Source organism: Eucalyptus grandis, chromosome 2 (genome assembly GCF_016545825.1).
Source record: "Eucalyptus grandis isolate ANBG69807.140 chromosome 2, ASM1654582v1, whole genome shotgun sequence".
NCBI lineage: Eukaryota > Viridiplantae > Streptophyta > Magnoliopsida > Myrtales > Myrtaceae > Eucalyptus > Eucalyptus grandis.
In genome coordinates, this window is record NC_052613.1 from 11,691,754 (window position 1) to 11,710,050 (window position 18,297).

At 41.2% G+C, this 18,297-nt stretch overlaps 2 protein-coding genes across 2 annotated transcripts; both read right to left on the reverse strand.

Moving 5' to 3' along the window:
- Nucleotides 1-8,306: 8,306 nt before the first annotated feature.
- On the reverse strand, nucleotides 8,307-10,603 carry LOC104434588 (early light-induced protein 2, chloroplastic). The gene is made up of 4 exons (XM_039307824.1): nucleotides 10,562-10,603; nucleotides 10,440-10,463; nucleotides 8,918-8,938; nucleotides 8,307-8,709 (listed from the first exon to the last, which is right to left on the reverse strand). Exons 1-4 carry the CDS (start codon nucleotides 10,568-10,570, stop codon nucleotides 8,365-8,367), a joined length of 399 nt encoding a protein of 132 aa, XP_039163758.1. The 5' UTR covers nucleotides 10,571-10,603; the 3' UTR covers nucleotides 8,307-8,364.
- Nucleotides 10,604-12,164: 1,561 nt separating this feature from the next.
- LOC104423653 (perakine reductase) lies at nucleotides 12,165-17,678 on the reverse strand. The gene is made up of 7 exons (XM_010036118.3): nucleotides 17,522-17,678; nucleotides 16,535-16,705; nucleotides 16,170-16,373; nucleotides 15,878-16,050; nucleotides 15,693-15,789; nucleotides 12,847-13,000; nucleotides 12,165-12,691 (listed from the first exon to the last, which is right to left on the reverse strand). Exons 1-7 carry the CDS (start codon nucleotides 17,579-17,581, stop codon nucleotides 12,504-12,506), a joined length of 1,047 nt encoding a protein of 348 aa, XP_010034420.2. The 5' UTR covers nucleotides 17,582-17,678; the 3' UTR covers nucleotides 12,165-12,503.
- Between the last annotated feature and the right edge of the window lie 619 nt (nucleotides 17,679-18,297).

An 18,297-nucleotide genomic window follows, 5' to 3' on the forward strand; every position in this document is an offset into this window, starting at 1 on the left:
ATAAACATTTCATAAATCATAATTCAAATTAAGGACATCTTGTGAGTTTAGACTATAATCCAAAGATAACATTTTCATATTTAATACGCAAATGATAGTAAATGCTCGATTCAATTTATTCAAGAAATATGCTCATTCTTTACTCATAACATAACTTATCAATTTTATTTTCTATATATAACTTTACAAATTCAAAAAAGAAATAATACCACTCAACTCAGAATGCCTATGATCAAACAACGTAACTATAAATGCTAATAATTTTGTAATCCTAACAATTAAACGAGAATCGATGTCAAAACTAAGTAAAATACTACAATAATTATGAGACAACTATACTAATCTTAAATGCTAACAAAAGGACTCCTACACACTAACAAAATTCTCATTCGAAGCAGATATTCAAAGTTATCTACAACACAAAACTTGAGCATGACATTTGGTCATGTTATAATTTTCTATATCAAATCTCGTTTCAAGCAAAATTACAATCAAAAGGTAAATCTTTGAAGTGTAACCCAAAACTTGGCCGACCCAAAATCAAGCTGAAAACAGATGAGATATGACCTGAAAGCCATTGGTCTCACATTCTCATTACTCGCAGCCAACTTCAAAATTTTATTTCGAGCAAACTATAAGTCTAAATCGAGTTTCAAATAATCTCAATCTCTACTACACCCTAAACTATCATTTCTATATGTACACACAGCTCAACAATTTCTTAATTGACCTTGAAGCTCAAAATCGATTTAACATCTAATTTGTGCCCTAACTTTGAATATTGCTTCTATTAGATAAACGAAAGGTGTGATTACTTAGCAGGTGTTACAAATCAGAGTTGAATTGATTTCACCAAATTCTTGTGATGCAAAACCCTCTTTCCTTCTCTTCTTCTTCTTCTTCTTCTTCTTCTTCTTCTTCTTTCTTTTCTTCCTCTCTTTTTCTTTTCTTTCCCATACATATCTCAGTCTTCTCTATCCCATTTCCCTTATATATAAACTGATTGTGCACTTCTCTTATGTTTTTGTTTTGTTTTGTTTTTTTTTTTTTTTTGCTTTCCCCTTTTACTTTTTGGCTTTAAGAAAAAAAAAACATATTTTATACTTGATGTGAACAACATGCCATGACTTTGAAGCTCAAGCATGACCCGCCACCGTCTTCTTGTCTCTCTTCAACTTTCAAAGGCACATTCACTAGGAAAGATTGTTGAACTTCATATGCGTAGCTCTTGATATCAAATGTGGAGTTGTGGCAGCGCAACTCAAATATCAATTGTTGAGGAAGACACGCAAGGTTCACTTCAAGAAAACACTCTTACTAATGAATAATTGCGTGCCAAGCACGCTTTCACACTCGCTTATGGGAGTTAAGCTTATTCACGCACTCTTAGATAGATGTCAAGCTCAAGCTTCATAAAGGGTGTTTGGGTATTTATAGGTCCAAGGAGGTGGTTATGCCTCCTAAAATATCTATATTTCAAGTAAAATATCTTTCTAGAAATATCTTAGATGCTTTTCGGTAATGTTCCCTAGAAATATATAGATAACATCTTCCTAGATATTTAGAGAGAAAATATCATTTAGATATCTTTGTCTTTCTCTAGATAATTCTAGAGAAAATATATTGCTAGTTATTTCTACATTCTTTATTAAATAATCTTCATTAGTGACATCCTAAAATTCACCAACCCTATTAGTGTAATTGGATTGTTAAAGGCTTGGATTATTTTTAAATCGGGCCATAAGACAAGCCCGATGGGCTGCGAGGAATGTGTGGGCTTAAGAAGTTAGTGGGCCACACGAGTTATCGAGGTGGGCTCAGTCGGCCGAAGGAAAGGTTATGGACTTGGGCTTGGCTTGGAGAGAGCTGAGAGTCGGATTCATTAGAATAGTAAATTAAGTCTAGTGGGCCGAGAATGTCATAGGATGAGCCTAGTGAGCCAGAGACAGGTATTTAGGCCCGAGTGCTTTCACTTTCGATTAAGTTTATAGATTGCCGTTATGAGGATTTAATTAGAAATTTTTATTAAAGACTTATAAGTGATTGTAATGCTAGTGCTAACTACTAACTTTAGTATTTCTCGTGATAAATTCTTCGTATTCTTCGTAGATTAGTGCTGAGATGTTAAAGCGCCATTTCATTCGTATAGTCACAAGGGAATCAAAATTTAGTGGATTCGGAATGAAACTAAGTGAAAGACATTAGAAACCGATTAGAAGAATAAACCGATTTCTTTCTCTCCCTCTCTCTCTTTCTCTCTTCTCCCTCGGTTTTCTTCTTCCCCAAAACCGAAGCTGCATAAGAAACATAATCATTAAGCTTGTCAATGATTACTTTCCTTGGGATTACACCTATAGCCTCATCTCCCTCATAATTCATGCCACTCATCTCTCTCTCTCCAAAACAGACCAAAACCCTCTCTTTCTTCTTCTTCTTCTTCTGCTCTCTCTCTCTCTCTCTCTCTCTCTCTCTCTCTCTCTCTCTCTCTCTCTCTCTCTCTCGGTTCAAATAGAAACAAAGTAGCAGCAGTTCTAGCGATTCTTGCTTCTTGTGTGAGTTTAGAAGCAAATTCTTGGAGAGCTTTGAGCCACCAACGAAGTCAAGAAACCGGTAGGGAAATGATAAGTTCCTAAGCTAGAAGTTATCCGATGTTTTGTTGAGGGAACTCACGGAACTAGCTGAATGGTGGAGGATTAGGTGTGATGATGTTGTTTTGTGTTGAAATAGGCTAGATGAGCTCTAGATTGAAGCTGTGAGTCCTTGCATGTCATGTTAAGGCTTTGGATGGTTTAAAAATTGGGTATGAGCAAACTGAGTTGGTTGAGTAAGTGAAAAGTCAACTGCCAAGTGAAGAAAGGTGATGCTTGTTGCTGTAGATGAGTCAAGATGTGAGTACTTGTCTTGAATCAAGCTATGGATGGCTGTATGTAGGCAAAGAAATACTGGGTTACTCTTAGGTGCTGTTGGAGAAGTGTCGTGATACTAAAAGAGAAATTGTAGATGAGCTAAATGGTTTAGTTGAGCTGTAGATGAGTATAATGGTTCGAAACATTCTGTTTTGGAAAAACCGAGATGGAAAACCCTTTAGTTATGCGTCATTTGAGATTTTAAAGATGTAGTTAAAGAAAAGAACAAGTTTACTTAAGAGAACACTATCTAATTTAGGTTTCGACCTCTAGTTATAGTGAGATTCATGCGAAAATGTATTAGTGAGAGCATTTCTCTTCGAAACAGTAAGCTGTTCTGCAGAAAACAGCAAAACCTTAGGTAGTTCTACGAATTTTCTGTAATTTTCTAGAAATAATTGGACCTTAGACCCTCCATGGAAGTTTTAGGAAACATCTTTAGGAACAACATATCAAAATTTGAGAACAAACAGTCAAGGTTCGAGTAGTGAAATGATCCTTCTTCTATAGGTACTCAATCTGGAAAGCTGCTATAGAATTTTAAGAAAGAAGACAGCAAATTACTGCTCTTTATACATTGAGATATAGGCCTAGGTTTCTTCACAAAAAATGTTAAGTTATGTCTCTTTTATAACATATTAAAATTTGTAATATTCCGATAAGATTATATGTACTTTCTGTGTCTGTGTTTGAAACTGCCCATATTAACTTATATACTGTCTTGATCCAAGAATGTGTAATGGTTGTTATGTCTCTTGTACCTGACTTTCTTGACATATATGGAGTCTAATGATCTCATGATAGTGGTTAGTTTGTGCATGAGCATGCTTCTTCCATCATTTGAAGTGTGGTCACTGTACAGTTACCAACGGTGACATGTGTATGCAATGAGTGTGACATGAGTGAAGTATTCTGTGAGCATGAGTCCTGCTTGATGTAATTGTGTACTCTCGAGGTCTTGTGCATGCTATGATGTGATATTAATCAAAGGTTAGATGTGTGGAATGTGTGCCTCAAATGAGTAAGAGACTTACATCGATACCAAGATGCCGGTGATGCCCCAGGGAGTGGGATGCCCATGCTGTGTGTTCTTGGATGCCTCGGTTGAGTATGACACCGGGATGCCTCGGAGTGAGATGCCCCTGTAGGTGATCAGGGATGCCTCGATTGTGGGATATTGGGATGCTTCGGAGTGAGATGCCCATGATAGCAATATTGTGGAAGTCTGGATGTGAGATTCTGGAAGTGACTCGATTGGGCCAACGGCGTTCTAATGGGTAAACTGATCGAGAATGGATTTGATATACACACTAAAATATAAATTCCACTTGGCGTGTGAGTTTCGCCTGCTGCTGTTGCATTTTATCTTGGTACAGATTTAGAGCATATGAGGTATACATGTGCATTTAACATTTTTGGTATGGAGTGATCATTCATGTGATGTGTCAATCTTCATTTAGTTATACTTGGGACAATCCTCTCTTAGTATCTTAAACTTTTTGGTTATGTTCTCTTGTTTTCTTTGGCAGCCGTGGATACTCTAGGATAGTGTCTTATTATTTATTTACTAGGCATTGCTCATTCCTTATTTTTTTTCAAATCGTTAGTATGGACATGCCACCAATTACTCATTACGGGGTGATAGCGTGTATTGATGTTTCTTTCCATGATGTGTATGATCCTGATATCAAGCTAACCTATACGAAGTATGAGGCTACGCTGTGGATGGAGGACGACGGAGTATATATGACTGCGATGAGGTTTGTTGCGTGGTTCATAAACCACGAAGGAGAGTTGTTTGGCCCCCTTCATTTTGGTGCTGGAGGACCTTGAGCCGGGATGGGAGGTGCTTAGGCGCCCAGATCGTGTAGAAGCCGGAGGATACGTCTTTTGTTTTTTTGATGGAGATGGGCTAGTGTGGGATAGTGGAGTTAGAAACCCCCTCACCCTTTTCACTGGCTGTTTACTTACACTTTTGTTTGAACATGTAAGTATGTTGTATATAGGTGAAAAACTTGTAAGTAATCCAAGTTGATTTTTGTAAGCCCAAATGTTTTAAAAAGGAAAGTAAATGAACTTCTCATGATCTTTATCTATGATTATAGTTGGATTGTCTAATATTAGTTGACAGGACTATTTTAGAGTAACCTTGTGATATAAAATTTAGATCTTAAGATATCCATGTTATACATGCTAACCTTTAAAGGTGGACATTGTAGTCCGACATTTGAAATCAATAAGTCTTGTAAGATGATAATCCATGTAATTTCCACTTGCGCTTAGTACGTGACGCTTCTGGGACGTCATAGCTCTTCTTTTTCATATCGTGACGTCCCAGTAACATTTTCAGCTAAAGGAACGTTTTTCGCCAAAGAATGGTTCTAGACTATTCACCAAAGCACTCCGAGCAACATTTTCAGCTAAAGGAACGTTTTTCTTGAGGATAAAGACACTAGAAATGCCATATAAATTTGTTTTCGAAACACTTAAATGCCCTTTTAAAAAAAAATGATCATTTAAGTGTCAATTCCATTTGAGTCGCCGAAAATCCGACGTTGCCATATTTTATTAATTTCTTGATCATCCTTAACTTTCTAGCATGCCCAATCAGCATATTAAAAAAGAAAGTGATCAATTCATTACTATTCATTATTTAAAAAATGATCACTTTATTACCAATTGTTGTAAAAAAGTTGTCGTCTATCTCAAGCCTCTTGGTTGGTCAATACATTCTCCAACTCGTTAGAGTTGGCTCTTTTGCCCATCTACAAGTGCCCTTAACAATACCATTATATTCTAACCTTAATCCGTGAATATTCATTTTTCAAAAAAAAAATCCGTGAATATTCTCTCATCCTCCTATAAGAGATAGTATTCTGAGAATTAAATTTTGAAATTTCTTCATAAATAGATTTAACTTTGGAGAAATATTGACTTGCTGTCATATATTGTGGCAACACCAACAATAGCTCGTTTTGCAATTTTTGCAACTAGGCAATATTCATCCTCGCAAACAATGCCACCAAGTTATCACCTGCCACATTTGGGGTCTTTGCATTCTTGTTGTGTTGTAACAACTCATTTTCAATAATCACAGTAAGAACGTATAGAGCCTTACCTACTTTGATGTTCCACTTTATTAACTTGCCATCGTTCGTGGGTGGTGTGGTGTTGCTGCCACCCATGACATCTCACAAGTCTTGACCAAACAAATAAAATTACACATGGGTACTCCAATTTTTGTAATTGGAGCTGTTGAGCTTTTTTACGCTGTTCACCATACTTGAAATATCAACTTGGATATAATGCTCTACACTTTAACAAGTAAACTTGATCCAGATCAATAGATCACAGTTCTTGATTGTGCATTGGCAGAATTTTGTCGTACTCCGGTCCCTGACCATTTTTTCAAGTACAATGGTCCCAAGCCACTCTCTTTGTGTACCATGATCCCAATTGGTCTGTTCACTATTCCCGACTACTTACTTTGATATCAATTGTTGGATTGCGGAAGTGTAAATTTATAATGTGTATGTGCATGTGGGACAAGACTTTGGCAAGTGAGCAAGCGAAGGAGCAACCGAGGTAAGGAAGGGAAATGGTGTTTAATGGTTTAAGTGTATTACATGGGGAAAATACCAAAAAGTCATAAACCTATTGCATTGATATTAATTCAGTCATAAACTTTTTAATTGGACCAATATAATCCTAAACCTTTTAATATTGATACAAATTCAATTCATCCAGCCAATTTTGGCTAGCCGACGCTAACGTGGACGTCGGCCAGGTGTGCGAACGCTGACGTGGCAATTTTAAGAATTTTTTTTTGAATTTTTTTAATTTTCTTTCTTTCTTTTTTTCCTTTTCTTTTCCAACAGTGGCCGGCGAGCCTTCGGTGAGGCTCGTCAACCACTAGGCGAGGGTCACAGCCCTCGCTCGGCCTCTTCCAGGCCGCCGGCAAGGCGGCTTCACCCGGATATGGGTGAGGCCGGCCTCGCCTAGGCCTTGCCCGCCTGCCTTCGCCCGCGGCTGGTGGCGAGGGCTGCGACCCTCACCGGCGGCTGGTGAGGGCTTTGCAGCCCTTGCCTTCGCCCTGGTGATGGCTGCCATGGCCTTGCCCAAATGCGGGCAAAGTTGCCTCGTCGGCGGCAGGCAAGGGCTTCGTGGCCCTCGCCAGCCACCGCCGGAAAAGAAGAGGAAAAAGAAATAAAAAACTAATAAAAATTCGAAAAAATCATAAAAAAAAATCATAAAAATTGCCACATCAGCGTCTCGGCCGACATCCACATCATCGCCAATCGGCCAAAATTGGTCGGATGGATTAAATTGGTTCCAATATTAAAAGGTTTAGTACTAAATTAGTCCAATTGAAAAGTTTAGAACTGAATTTATATAAATGCAATAGATTTAGGACTTTTTTGGTACTTTTTCCGTATTACATGACATGGGAATTTTGGTCTCAACTCTTGATACCAAATGTTGAGTTGCAGAAACGTGACTCAAATATCAATTATTGATGAAGACACGCGTCTCACTTCAAGAAAACACTCTCTTATTAATAAAGGCACCCTCTTACAATGTTGGTTGGGAGAACTCTTCTGCACACTTGTGCGCCAAGCGCACACTCACTTATGGAAGCTAAACTCCCTCGCACACTCTTAGATGGATGCTAATTTCAAGCTCCACAAATAAGGGTGTTTGGTATTTATAGGCCTAAGGAGGTGACTATGCCTCCTATAATATCTTCATAAAAGTATCCTACAAATATCCTTGATGTTTCTAGTCTGCATAATGTCTCATTAGATATAACATCTCCCTAGATAATTATAGAGAAAATATCTTATTGGTATTCCTATCCTTCTCTAGGTATTTCTAGAGAAAAAATCTTCCTAGTTATTTCTACACTCTTCATTAAACATCTTTCAATAAAAATATCTAGATATTAAGGTAATATGGATATATTTGAAATTCTTGAGAGAAGAGAGGCGATGCATTTCTTCAAAAGGATCTAGAGCTCTTTCGAGAAATTGAACAGCAACAAGAATTCGGATCACAAACACTCAGTGCACCAAGGCTGTCCATCATTATTACTGTTGCTTTAGTTAATTTACTTCTGGAAAATACTGAGATGAGTGTGTTTTCTCCTTTTAGTCATATGAGTCTCACCGTCGACTCATTCGCAAAGGTGCCTGCAGCTTATTAATCTGCGATTACCATCTTGTAAATTGATCGATGCTTATTTACTTTCGCTTCAAATGAATCGATGTTTCTTCTTACGGAAGGAGTTATCTTGAAAGTATTCTTCACGTGGAATAGTACACTGACATATCCTTTGAGAAAATGATCTACAGTATGACAACAACTGTAATGTCAAATCTAACTAAGAAGGTATTGTGCACAATCTTTGTATTAAGATAACGGTTCAATTTATTGGCTTCTGAGGATTACATTCTGAACCCTACACAAGAGTTCCTCCCTTGACATATTCGGTGAACGCTAGCGCGACCAGTCCCAACATCGCCAACCTTCCATTCCACAACTCAGCATCGGAAGTCATCAACCCATCTGACTTAGACTCGGCCGTGACTCCTTGAAACAGCGGAACAAGAGATGCGACCGAGAGCAGAATGCTTGTCCCTATGAACCACGGGATGCCACCTTCACTAATCTGAGTGAACAAGTCCTGGCCATTCGATAGTTCAACTGCAATGGCTGCCACGAAGCCAATCATTGCGAGTCTACCATTGATCCTCTCAGGTGCCGGCCCGCTGAATGCGAAAACATCTGTGAAGCCAGTGCTCACCTGTCAACATGATTAACATTAGTTTACGCAAGGATTAGTTATGAATTTAATCAGCAGAATATCACCAATTAAATTTCTCTGAAAACACTTATCATGGAGAAACTTTTATCCTAAAGTTTAAACTCTACATATACAAAAAAAGCGACCTGTATTTGGCCTCCCCAAAACTCGTACTCATGTGCTAGGAAGCTCTCAAGCATTAACATACCTTTGATTTCGATTTCTGGGAAAAAATACAAAGGGAATAATGCACAAGGTCGATATATTTCAATGATATATTTAGGGGTATAAATGTAACGCGACAAAAAAAAAAAAATATATCCGTAGAGAGACATTTTTAGACGCATATAATACCTCGCGTGCAATTTGTTTGGGGCCACACATTGAATATACGGCCACAATATAGAAAACATACGTGAAAGGGGAGCTGAAGGAGTCACGGTCGAGACCTTTCACGGCCGTGACTTTGCTGAGTTCGTGGCTGCCCCTCAATGCTAACCTGCTGCCGATTGTCCATTGCGGTGACACATCAATCTTCGACGACCTCCGTAACCTCCAAGCAAGACCCCTCAGCAATTCCAATGATCTTCAGTCCAGTGGTCATCCAGTGACGCCAGCAAGTCCAGTCCAGCGAGGAGCATTGCGTCCCACCCGCCTTGTGTTCCAGTTCGTGTTCGCAAAACCCAATTCAAGGTCAACAAGGACTTTTGTCCTCATTCTGATAAGGAGATTCACAATTCACGATCGAGAAGCCCAACACATTCGAGTCATGATTCATGAAGTCTTCATGAGCACCACCGTGAAGATCAACGTTCATGGACACCTCATCCGCATGTCCTGCAAATAAAAAAAGAAAAGGCTTTGAGGTCAACATATAAGAGCTTGGCTGGTGAAGTCAGAATTTTAAGGATCCACTTACTCAACATAAATATAGAGAAAGGAGGAGACTTTGAGGCGGTGGTCCCTTGCCTTGTGGGGTTTAAGCCGAAAGAGACAAAAAGTGTTGCTACTTTGCGGTTCTCTGGTCCAACTCAACGTTGCAGCCATCGCCGTGCCAGTCTAGGTGACTTGCGACATTCCCGACATTCCAAGAGCACCCTCGAAGCTTTCCTAGGTCTGGTTCATGAGTGATCGTCTTGTGCTGGCCTCCTCTGCAACTTGGGAGAATTTCTACTTTCTTTTGCAGGTTATCTAAAGCTCACGCTGGTTGCTGTCGTGAGCACCATCGAGCGCCTCAAGCACCACGATCGAGTCACTGTTCAGCTGCGAATTCTGATGTGGTCTCGCTGCCCGTCCGGAAGCCATCGCTGCTCGCTACCGTGAACCATCGCTTGTCGTTCGCTGTGGTCCCGATCTGATTGTGTTTGGTTCAAATTTAGGAAGAATATCATCGATTAGGTAAGATGCACATCTCTAGCATATTTGCATATTTTACTGCCTAATATATATCACTAGTATCTAACACTGCATATATGAGCGATAGACATATCTCCCAATTAGTATTCATTTCTTGGTTGACCGCATGTAATTTTTATTCCATCATAAACTTTAGATGGAATAATTAATCTTGCGAATAAAATTGATATTTTGATCTTTAAGGCTTAAGATCGATTTATCGGTTTTATTAGCGAAATAACCAAGTTGGTAGATCGTTTCCAAATTTGAACATTGGATATGGTATCTTTGATGATTCTGAATGGCTCGGTGCTTGTCTCATCTTGATTGATTTTTGGATTCAGATCTGGCTTGCCCTCCTGCAATATTCACCAAGTACCAAGGTTACTTCAAGTAACTTCATAATATCACATTGTTCACGTAGCAGGCAAGATCGATCAAAATTCTGCTACTTTACCTTAGTCATACACTTCACGCACAAGCCAACTTGGGAGCCAACTTGGGAGCCAACCTGGGACTATGGTTGACTGGGAAAAATCCTCTCACGATAGATTTCCTGGAAATAATGTCGATCACGGTCCTCGGACTTGCAGGGACTGAGTGCATCAGGATTGTTGAGGCCATGATCTTCAAACAAGGACCAAAAGTCTATGGAAAACTAGAAGAAGGGCACTCAACTCAAAGGGTGCAACTGATTCGACTCTGACTAGACTGAAGTGTTACTGTCTTGGCTATACAGGGGCTTATATGAAGCGGCATTGATATAGTGCCGGGGAAGAGAGAGAGCTGGAGAGACTGGTGGATGGTGTTGGTTCCACGCGATGCATGTTTGTGCGGGGTTAAATGGTTTCACCTTGTCCGTTTAACGTGAAAGTAACGACGTGGACCTTCAAATAGCCTTGAACAAACAACGGACAAGTGATTCGTGGGAATTCAGTTCTTGTTGGCTTTCGAATGCCAGGCCAAGAGGGAAGTGACGTAGTTTGAGGTTTTCGACGGTGGAGAAACACATTGGACCTTCTACTACCATGCATCAGCGCGACCTTGATGAAAACGACATGCCACGGCTCTGCAGCTCAAGCACAACACCCCACTCCCTTCGAGTTTCAAAGGCACATTCACTAGGAAGGATCCGTAGCTCTCTTGAGAATTTGACCTGCAACGAGAATTCACTCGATGCATCTGTGTCGCCGGATATGATGAGTGTTTCATGCGATTCCCTTATGACCACCAAGACCGGTGATCGGAAAATGCGTTCAATGTGGGGCAATGTCTATCAGCACAAACCTAAGAGCGTTTTACCAAAGCAGAAGGAATCCCAGTTCAAATAATTTCTGAGGTAGTGAACTCATAACTCAATAGCTTAAGGTTCTATGTGAAGGCTGACCCAAGTGGCTTTTTGATGATTGAGGCGTGATACTTACTGTAATGCATCTTGATCAAAAATTTTAGTCTCGCACATTATCACAGCGTTATGAAGCACCCTAATATCTGTTAAATCCCTTTAGATAAGCCAGTTTAAATACAAATTTGACCTCTCTACTTACAACAAAGATATCGAACTTCTGTTGCTTACACCAGTTCTCAATAGGAGGAATAAGGATTCCGATTTTGAAAAGCATTAACTACACGTATCAAAACTATTTATCAATCTCAGTCCCTTACATTCACATTTTTCAGACAGATTTTGATTCTTACAATATAGAACCGAACTTGCCCATAAACTAGGGGAAAGTACGCCTCAATTTATGACATATCAGAAATTCTTGCCGACCCACTTTGCCTGGTATTGGACATGCTTATCATTAGAGATATCAAGCAGAGTTGTTCAAACGAACAGTCCGGGACAATTCACCAAAGCACTTCGAGAAAAATTTCAGCTAAGGAACATATTGCTCTCTGTGAGATGGAACAATTTTTGAGTGTAGCAGACACTAATCTATATCCACAGAAAGATTAACTAGTGTCTCTAAGCAACAATTTTCATGCACCGAATATTATCTGTCTATGTGTGAGAAGCTCTTCGGAACAACTTATGATTTCTACCGCATCGTGCTCCATCAGCTGAACCTCACCATTCCACAACCGATGAAATATCACATCAAAATAAAGCGCAGGCAGAGCATCTCCACCTTAAAACATAACACCTCTGCTTGTCAAATCCAAAAGTTCAGGCATACACTACAGTTTCTAACTCAACAAGCTCGTAGATGGAATAACATAAATGTCTTTCACATCATTGATTCTCTGATTTCTCAGGCTCCCCATGATGAGACTGCAATGTGGATATCACAACCAACGACCTCAAGCTTTGACTAGAGTATTATCCCTTAAAACAACTAGCGGAAAGAATGAGGGAGAAACACCTCCATCGAGCAAATCCATGGTCAATCTTTCAATTATGGCGCGCATTGTCTTGGTGGAGTATTTGCATTTTCCCACGAATACTTGGCAAATGATTCTAACTCTCTTTCCCCACTTACTTCATTCACAGCCACGACCTCACAAATTTCTCTCATATGGTCTTGGCTAAGCTTAAGTGCCACTGAGCTAATATTGTCTTCAAGATTCTTGACTTTTGTGGTCCCTATATCATCAAAGTTAAAGTTTGTTATAAACATCACAAAATTAACAGCCGCCTGATTTGACATACTTCTCCTAATTTTGCAAAAATCGACAGCTAGTGGCATAGTAACACAAAATCTACTATTATGTGACTCAATGTTTGCCCAAAATTGTTACCTGGTATTGGGATAACGTCATCCCCCTGATGAAGAAGCCATGCTAGGGCCAGTTGAGGAGCAGTGCAACAATGCTTTGCAGCGAGGTCAGCAAATTTTTTATATATAACTTTGTTCTTCTCTAAGCTCTCTCCAGTGAATCTTGGATGCATATTCTATCACAAAACAATAGAATTTATATAGAAACATATCTATCACTGATATATGTCGCGACCTCTTTTTTTCTCGACGCCCGCAATCGGGTACGAGCGCCTAAAGGAGGCTAATGGCTCGGCTGAATTTATTAAGCCCGGACTCTCCCAAGTCCACCAATTCACGACTTAATAGTCCAAGTTTTTAACTTTGTAAGTCAATTTTAAACGGAGTCGCCACTAATCGGGTTTTGGGTGGGTTGATTAGAAACCCAAGCGAAATATCGGGAGAAATACTCGCTCTGCGTAACCAGAGAAATTAGGATCGGGGACTTGATTACACTAGTTAATCACTAATGCCCTTTCGGTACCTAATCTTGTTTAAACCCTAAGGCTTTTGGATTTTTGAGGGATTTTCCATGCATTTTTGGAAGGAAAAACATTTTTTTAGTCTTTTTCTAATTTTTTTTGGACATAAAAACATTTTTTGGATTTTGGATCTTTTTCTGAAAATATAAATCATTTTTGGCTTTTTCTGACTTTTTTGGCTTTTTTGGGAAAATATGGACATTTTTATTTTTAATTTTTTGGAAAATAAATTATTTTTATTATTTTTATTTTATATTATAATAATATAAAAAAACGAACCGGGTCAGATCCCTAGGTTGGGACCGACCGGGTCGTCTATTGAAACCGGACGGGCCAACGCGGCCCGGCCCGGATTTTTCCTTTTTTAAAAACCTAACCGATTTTAGCCCACTAAAAATCTAGCCCCAACACAACCCGGCCCAAAATTTTTAATCGAAGCCCAAGGAACAAAAGGAGTTCCTATCCGCGTGAGACCGGCCCCTGCGTCCAAACCCGCTTGGCCCCATCGCCCAGGAACCCTACCCGGTCAAGACCCACGCCCGACCCAACGACTGGCCGCCTCTGGTTCGCGAAACCCTACCCGGTTTCGCGAACCGCGCCCGACCCTGCTCGACCCGACGCGAGGTCGCTGGCTTCTCCATCCGTCTGCGGCGCGGGTGGAGGGACTGGGGATGTCACCGGACAGCGGCGCGACGCCTGACGATGGCGGCGACGAGGCGGACGGCGGTGCGGCATTCGACGGCGACGTAGTAGGTCTCCTCGGTCAGGGGTTAGGGTTTCGCGGAGGGGACAAGGGCGATAACGACGACAGACAGGGGAGGCGGCCAGGGTTTCGAGCAACGGCGACGATGCGTCTGGGGGCGGTGGCGGCGTCTACTGTTACCTGTTTGCAGCAACGGCGCGATAAGGCGGTGAACGGTGGCGGCGAGGGGCAGGTGACGACGGCAAACGGCGGCTCCTCGGCTCCGGATGCTGGTGCGGCTTGGGCGAATCGATCGCGGCAACGGCGTTGGAACGGTGGCGGAGCGCGGCGGCGTCGGCGAAGGCGGAGGCTTCGGCTCCCAGTCTGGTCCTCGGAACCTCCTCTCTCGGCTTCGACCTTCTACGGCCTCGGCTTCTTCTGAGGCTCTAAGCCGCTCGGCCCTCGAAGCCCCGGCGAGACTCGATCCAAGCCGCAAGCCTCGGCCCCCGAAGTCTCGGTGGGGTGTCCAAGGATCGCGACTTCGATCTCCTGCCTCTCTCTCCCTTCGTGTGTCTCTCCCCCTCGGGTTCGCTTGCCGCCGGCCTCCCCCGAAGTCTCTCGGAGGGAGGTCGGTTTGAGCTCGCGACCCGATTTCCTGCTCGCTCTTTGAGCTCCCCGAAGTCTCTCGGGAACCCCTCTGAGCTTGCTGGCTTTTTTGTGTGTCCTTCGACGGAGGTGGTGCCCCGCTATTTATAGGCGAGGAGGTCCGGTCGACGGAGGGGCTCGGCCGCCCGGTCTTTGGCTTACCGACCGGACGCCCGCGGCCGAAGTCCGGCGTCCCATCCTCGCTCCTCCAACAAGGCGTGCTCGGCATTGAAGGAAGCCCATGATGGCGCTTGAGATCTGTCTCTTCCGGCCGACGTCGGCCTACACTCCTCGTCGTAGGTCGTCCTTCGCGCGTTGGTGTCCTCTCGTGCGCGTGAGCTGCAGGCGTAGGGGAGGATGGAAGAAGGAAGAAGAAGAAGAAGAAGAAGAAGAAGAAGAAGAGAAGGGGGCCGGGCTGGATTTGGGAAAAAGAGGGATGGGCCCTAAGGGCTTGCGTGGAAAAGAAAAAGGAGGGGGGCTGGGCGCGAAGGCCCAACCCCAATGGGCTGCTTCTTTTTTTCGTTTTTCTTGTCTTTTGTTGTTTTTACTATTTTTTGTTGTTTTTATTATTTATTATTATCCGAAGGAAAAACAAAAATTAAAAGAGACTAAGGCCTAATTTAAAAACCTAATCAAAATTTTAGGTGTCAACAATATATCACCAAGAAATCCGAAAATTTGGTTTCTAAGGCAGTAAACTGTTGTCTGCTGTATCCTCTGATTTAATCCTCTTGCAAATTAAGAGGTTGATTAGAGCAAGACTTAGTAGTTGTTTGAATGAGAAGGGAAACGTGTCCTTGTCCTTAGATAGGCATTAGATGTTGTGCAGTAACTGAGGACTTCCATTTTGGGTCTTTCAGTTGCTGTTTGTCAGGATTGCTCACCCTGCTTTCTGTTGTTGACGCTAATAAATTCTAAATCTAACAAAAAGTAACTTTTTAAAGTTCGGATGGTCACATAATCTGGATCGCCAATGGACTAATGATTAATATCATCAAAATAAATGGCGAAAAAACATACCAACACGCTCTCTGGGGGCAAGCTCTCAACAGTTGCCTTCCCACCAAAGAATCCATGACCTAGAGGGCTATATGCGACTATCCCAATGCCAAGTTCTCTGAAATTGAAAGACAGGCAAAAACCGACTCATTTCCATGATATCTTGAGGGGAAACAGAAAACATCTTAAGGATCATAGGAGTAGACCTGCAAAGTGGAATTATTTCATCCTCAATGTCACGAGTCCACAGAGAATACTCCATTTGCACAGCTGTGATTGGATGAATGGCATGAGCTCTCTTTATCGTATCGATGCTAGCTTCTGACAGACCAATGTACTTTATCTTCCCTTCCTCCACCAGCTTCTTGAGTTCTCCCATCTATCTTACCAATTGCAATTGATTTAGTTAAACCAATTTTTCACATTGCAATTGTCAGAGAAACACGATCATATGCTAGAAAGCAATGTGAAGAAACAACATGATTCGACAGTGCTTACAGTATCCTCTATCGCCACTGTGGTGTCCACCCTGTGCTGAAAGTACAAGTCTATGTAATCAACCCCGAGTCTCCTGAGACTACCTTCACAGCATTCTCTTACATAATCAGGAGTACCTCTGATGGCAGGTTGAGCCCCCGTCAAACTTGCTATGCCGAATTTCGTCGCTAACTGAACCTGCTCTCGCGGAAGCTCCTTCAGAGCCTGAGTGAGTAATTAATTTGGTCTCAGTAACAGGACAACCAGCAAAGAAATTAGGCATAGTTTCAGTCTCTAAACGTCCATTTCTCAAGAATCTTCAGGGTCAAACTTATCAAAGAGAGGTTAAATCTTGATGTGTGAAAGCTAATTAAAACAGGCATCACCTTTCCAATCATGATCTCATTTTCATGATCTTGACCATAGACATCTGCTGTATCGTAGAAGGTGATGCCCTTCTCGAATGCTCTCTTTATGAGTAAACATGCAGCTTCATGGGAAAGAGGAGTATTCAGGGCACCAGAGAGTCCTGCACATCCAAAGCCTAGTCGAGAGACCTGCACAAGATGAGAGGACGTCATTTTCAGTAGTCATCTCTTCAATATCCTATCTCAAATCTTGTGAAGATAAAAAATTTCTTCACTATCCTAAGAACAAGAGTCCTGAATAAATAGTTCCCCTACTCTCTTGAAATGACTTGAACATGCTAAGTGTCCATCCTCGCTTGCCCTTGCCGGAACTAAGAGCACACCCAAGCCAAGCTACTCTTGAGCTGCTACGAGCCAACTCAATTCAACGCGATCCTTTCAAGTTTGAGGCATGCAAGTATTGGATGGAATCGAGAATGTGATTGAGCATACTTAGACCCTCATAGCTGAATATAAGATATCCCAATTAGAGTAAAACATCTAAATACATAAGAAACTCTTATTACGCTGTTTTCCAATTTCATGATACTTTCAAAGCTCACTTAGCTCGAATTCCAGCTTAGCTCGCAGTCTCACATAGAATTCTTGCTTTTGGACAGTCGATTTGAACTTAAGCTAAACCGAACACTCGACCAAGTTGAGCTCGAGCTAAACTCAAGCTCGGTCGAGCTCGAGGAGTCAACTGGGGATGACTTGACTGTGATCACACCCTTAATCAAAAACCCAGATCACACTCGTCAAACTAATGCAAGGAGCCAAGGACTTTGGGCACGATGATGCACTCTAAAGCTTCTGAACAGTCCCTTGGTCAAATATCACAATAATCAGGCACCATCTTTGGGGTTTGAAACGAAAACTACCGCTCTTGAAAACATGAAGACAAGAATTCAATAATCACCTGAATAGAGAAGGCTCGTAAGGACAAAAGGAAGCAAAGATTGTTACCTCCAATCCCTGACTGCCCAGTTTCACCCTGGGAATCTGAAATCGCTTCTCCTCCTCCATTTTCTCTTCTCTACTTCTGCTTCTCTTTCTCTAACGAAGATGGGTTGAGGATGAAGAGGCAGAGGACAGATTCTTAAGTCCTGCCACGAACACTGTCGTTGACGATGACAGCGGCAACTTTTTCTTCGGGGTTAGTACGTCGACGAAAAAATTCTAATTTGTTATACCTGTAGTCAATTTATCTGAATTTAATTTTCGATCATAAAAAATTTTGATATATTTATAATAAATTATTATCAATTAATGTTTATTAAATTATGCCGTCCATGTACGATCCATACTAGATCTGACCAACTGTTCATCCTACCTCCTCTACGTTCTTGACAACCCATCTTTGTTTCAGTGACATGTTTCGATCATCTTCCCCATTACTTAGAAAAGGTGAGCCACTGGCTCGAGGGGATATAGCTCAGTTGATAGAGCTCCACTCTTGCAATTGGGTCATTAAGGTTACGGGTTGGATGTCTAATTATCCAGGCAGTAATAATAATATCATAAGAAACCACAAATTGATATATTTATCAATTATCACATTTTATACATTTCAATAATTTGACAATAAAATTTAACGGAATATATATTTATTATAGGTATATTAGTTTGAAGTTTTCCTTTATTTTATCTTTAGTCCTGACTATAAGAAAATTTTCATTGGCTTGAGCAGAGAATAAGTTGAATAATAGTCAGTAATGGACTGCAGATCCAACTGACGGTAA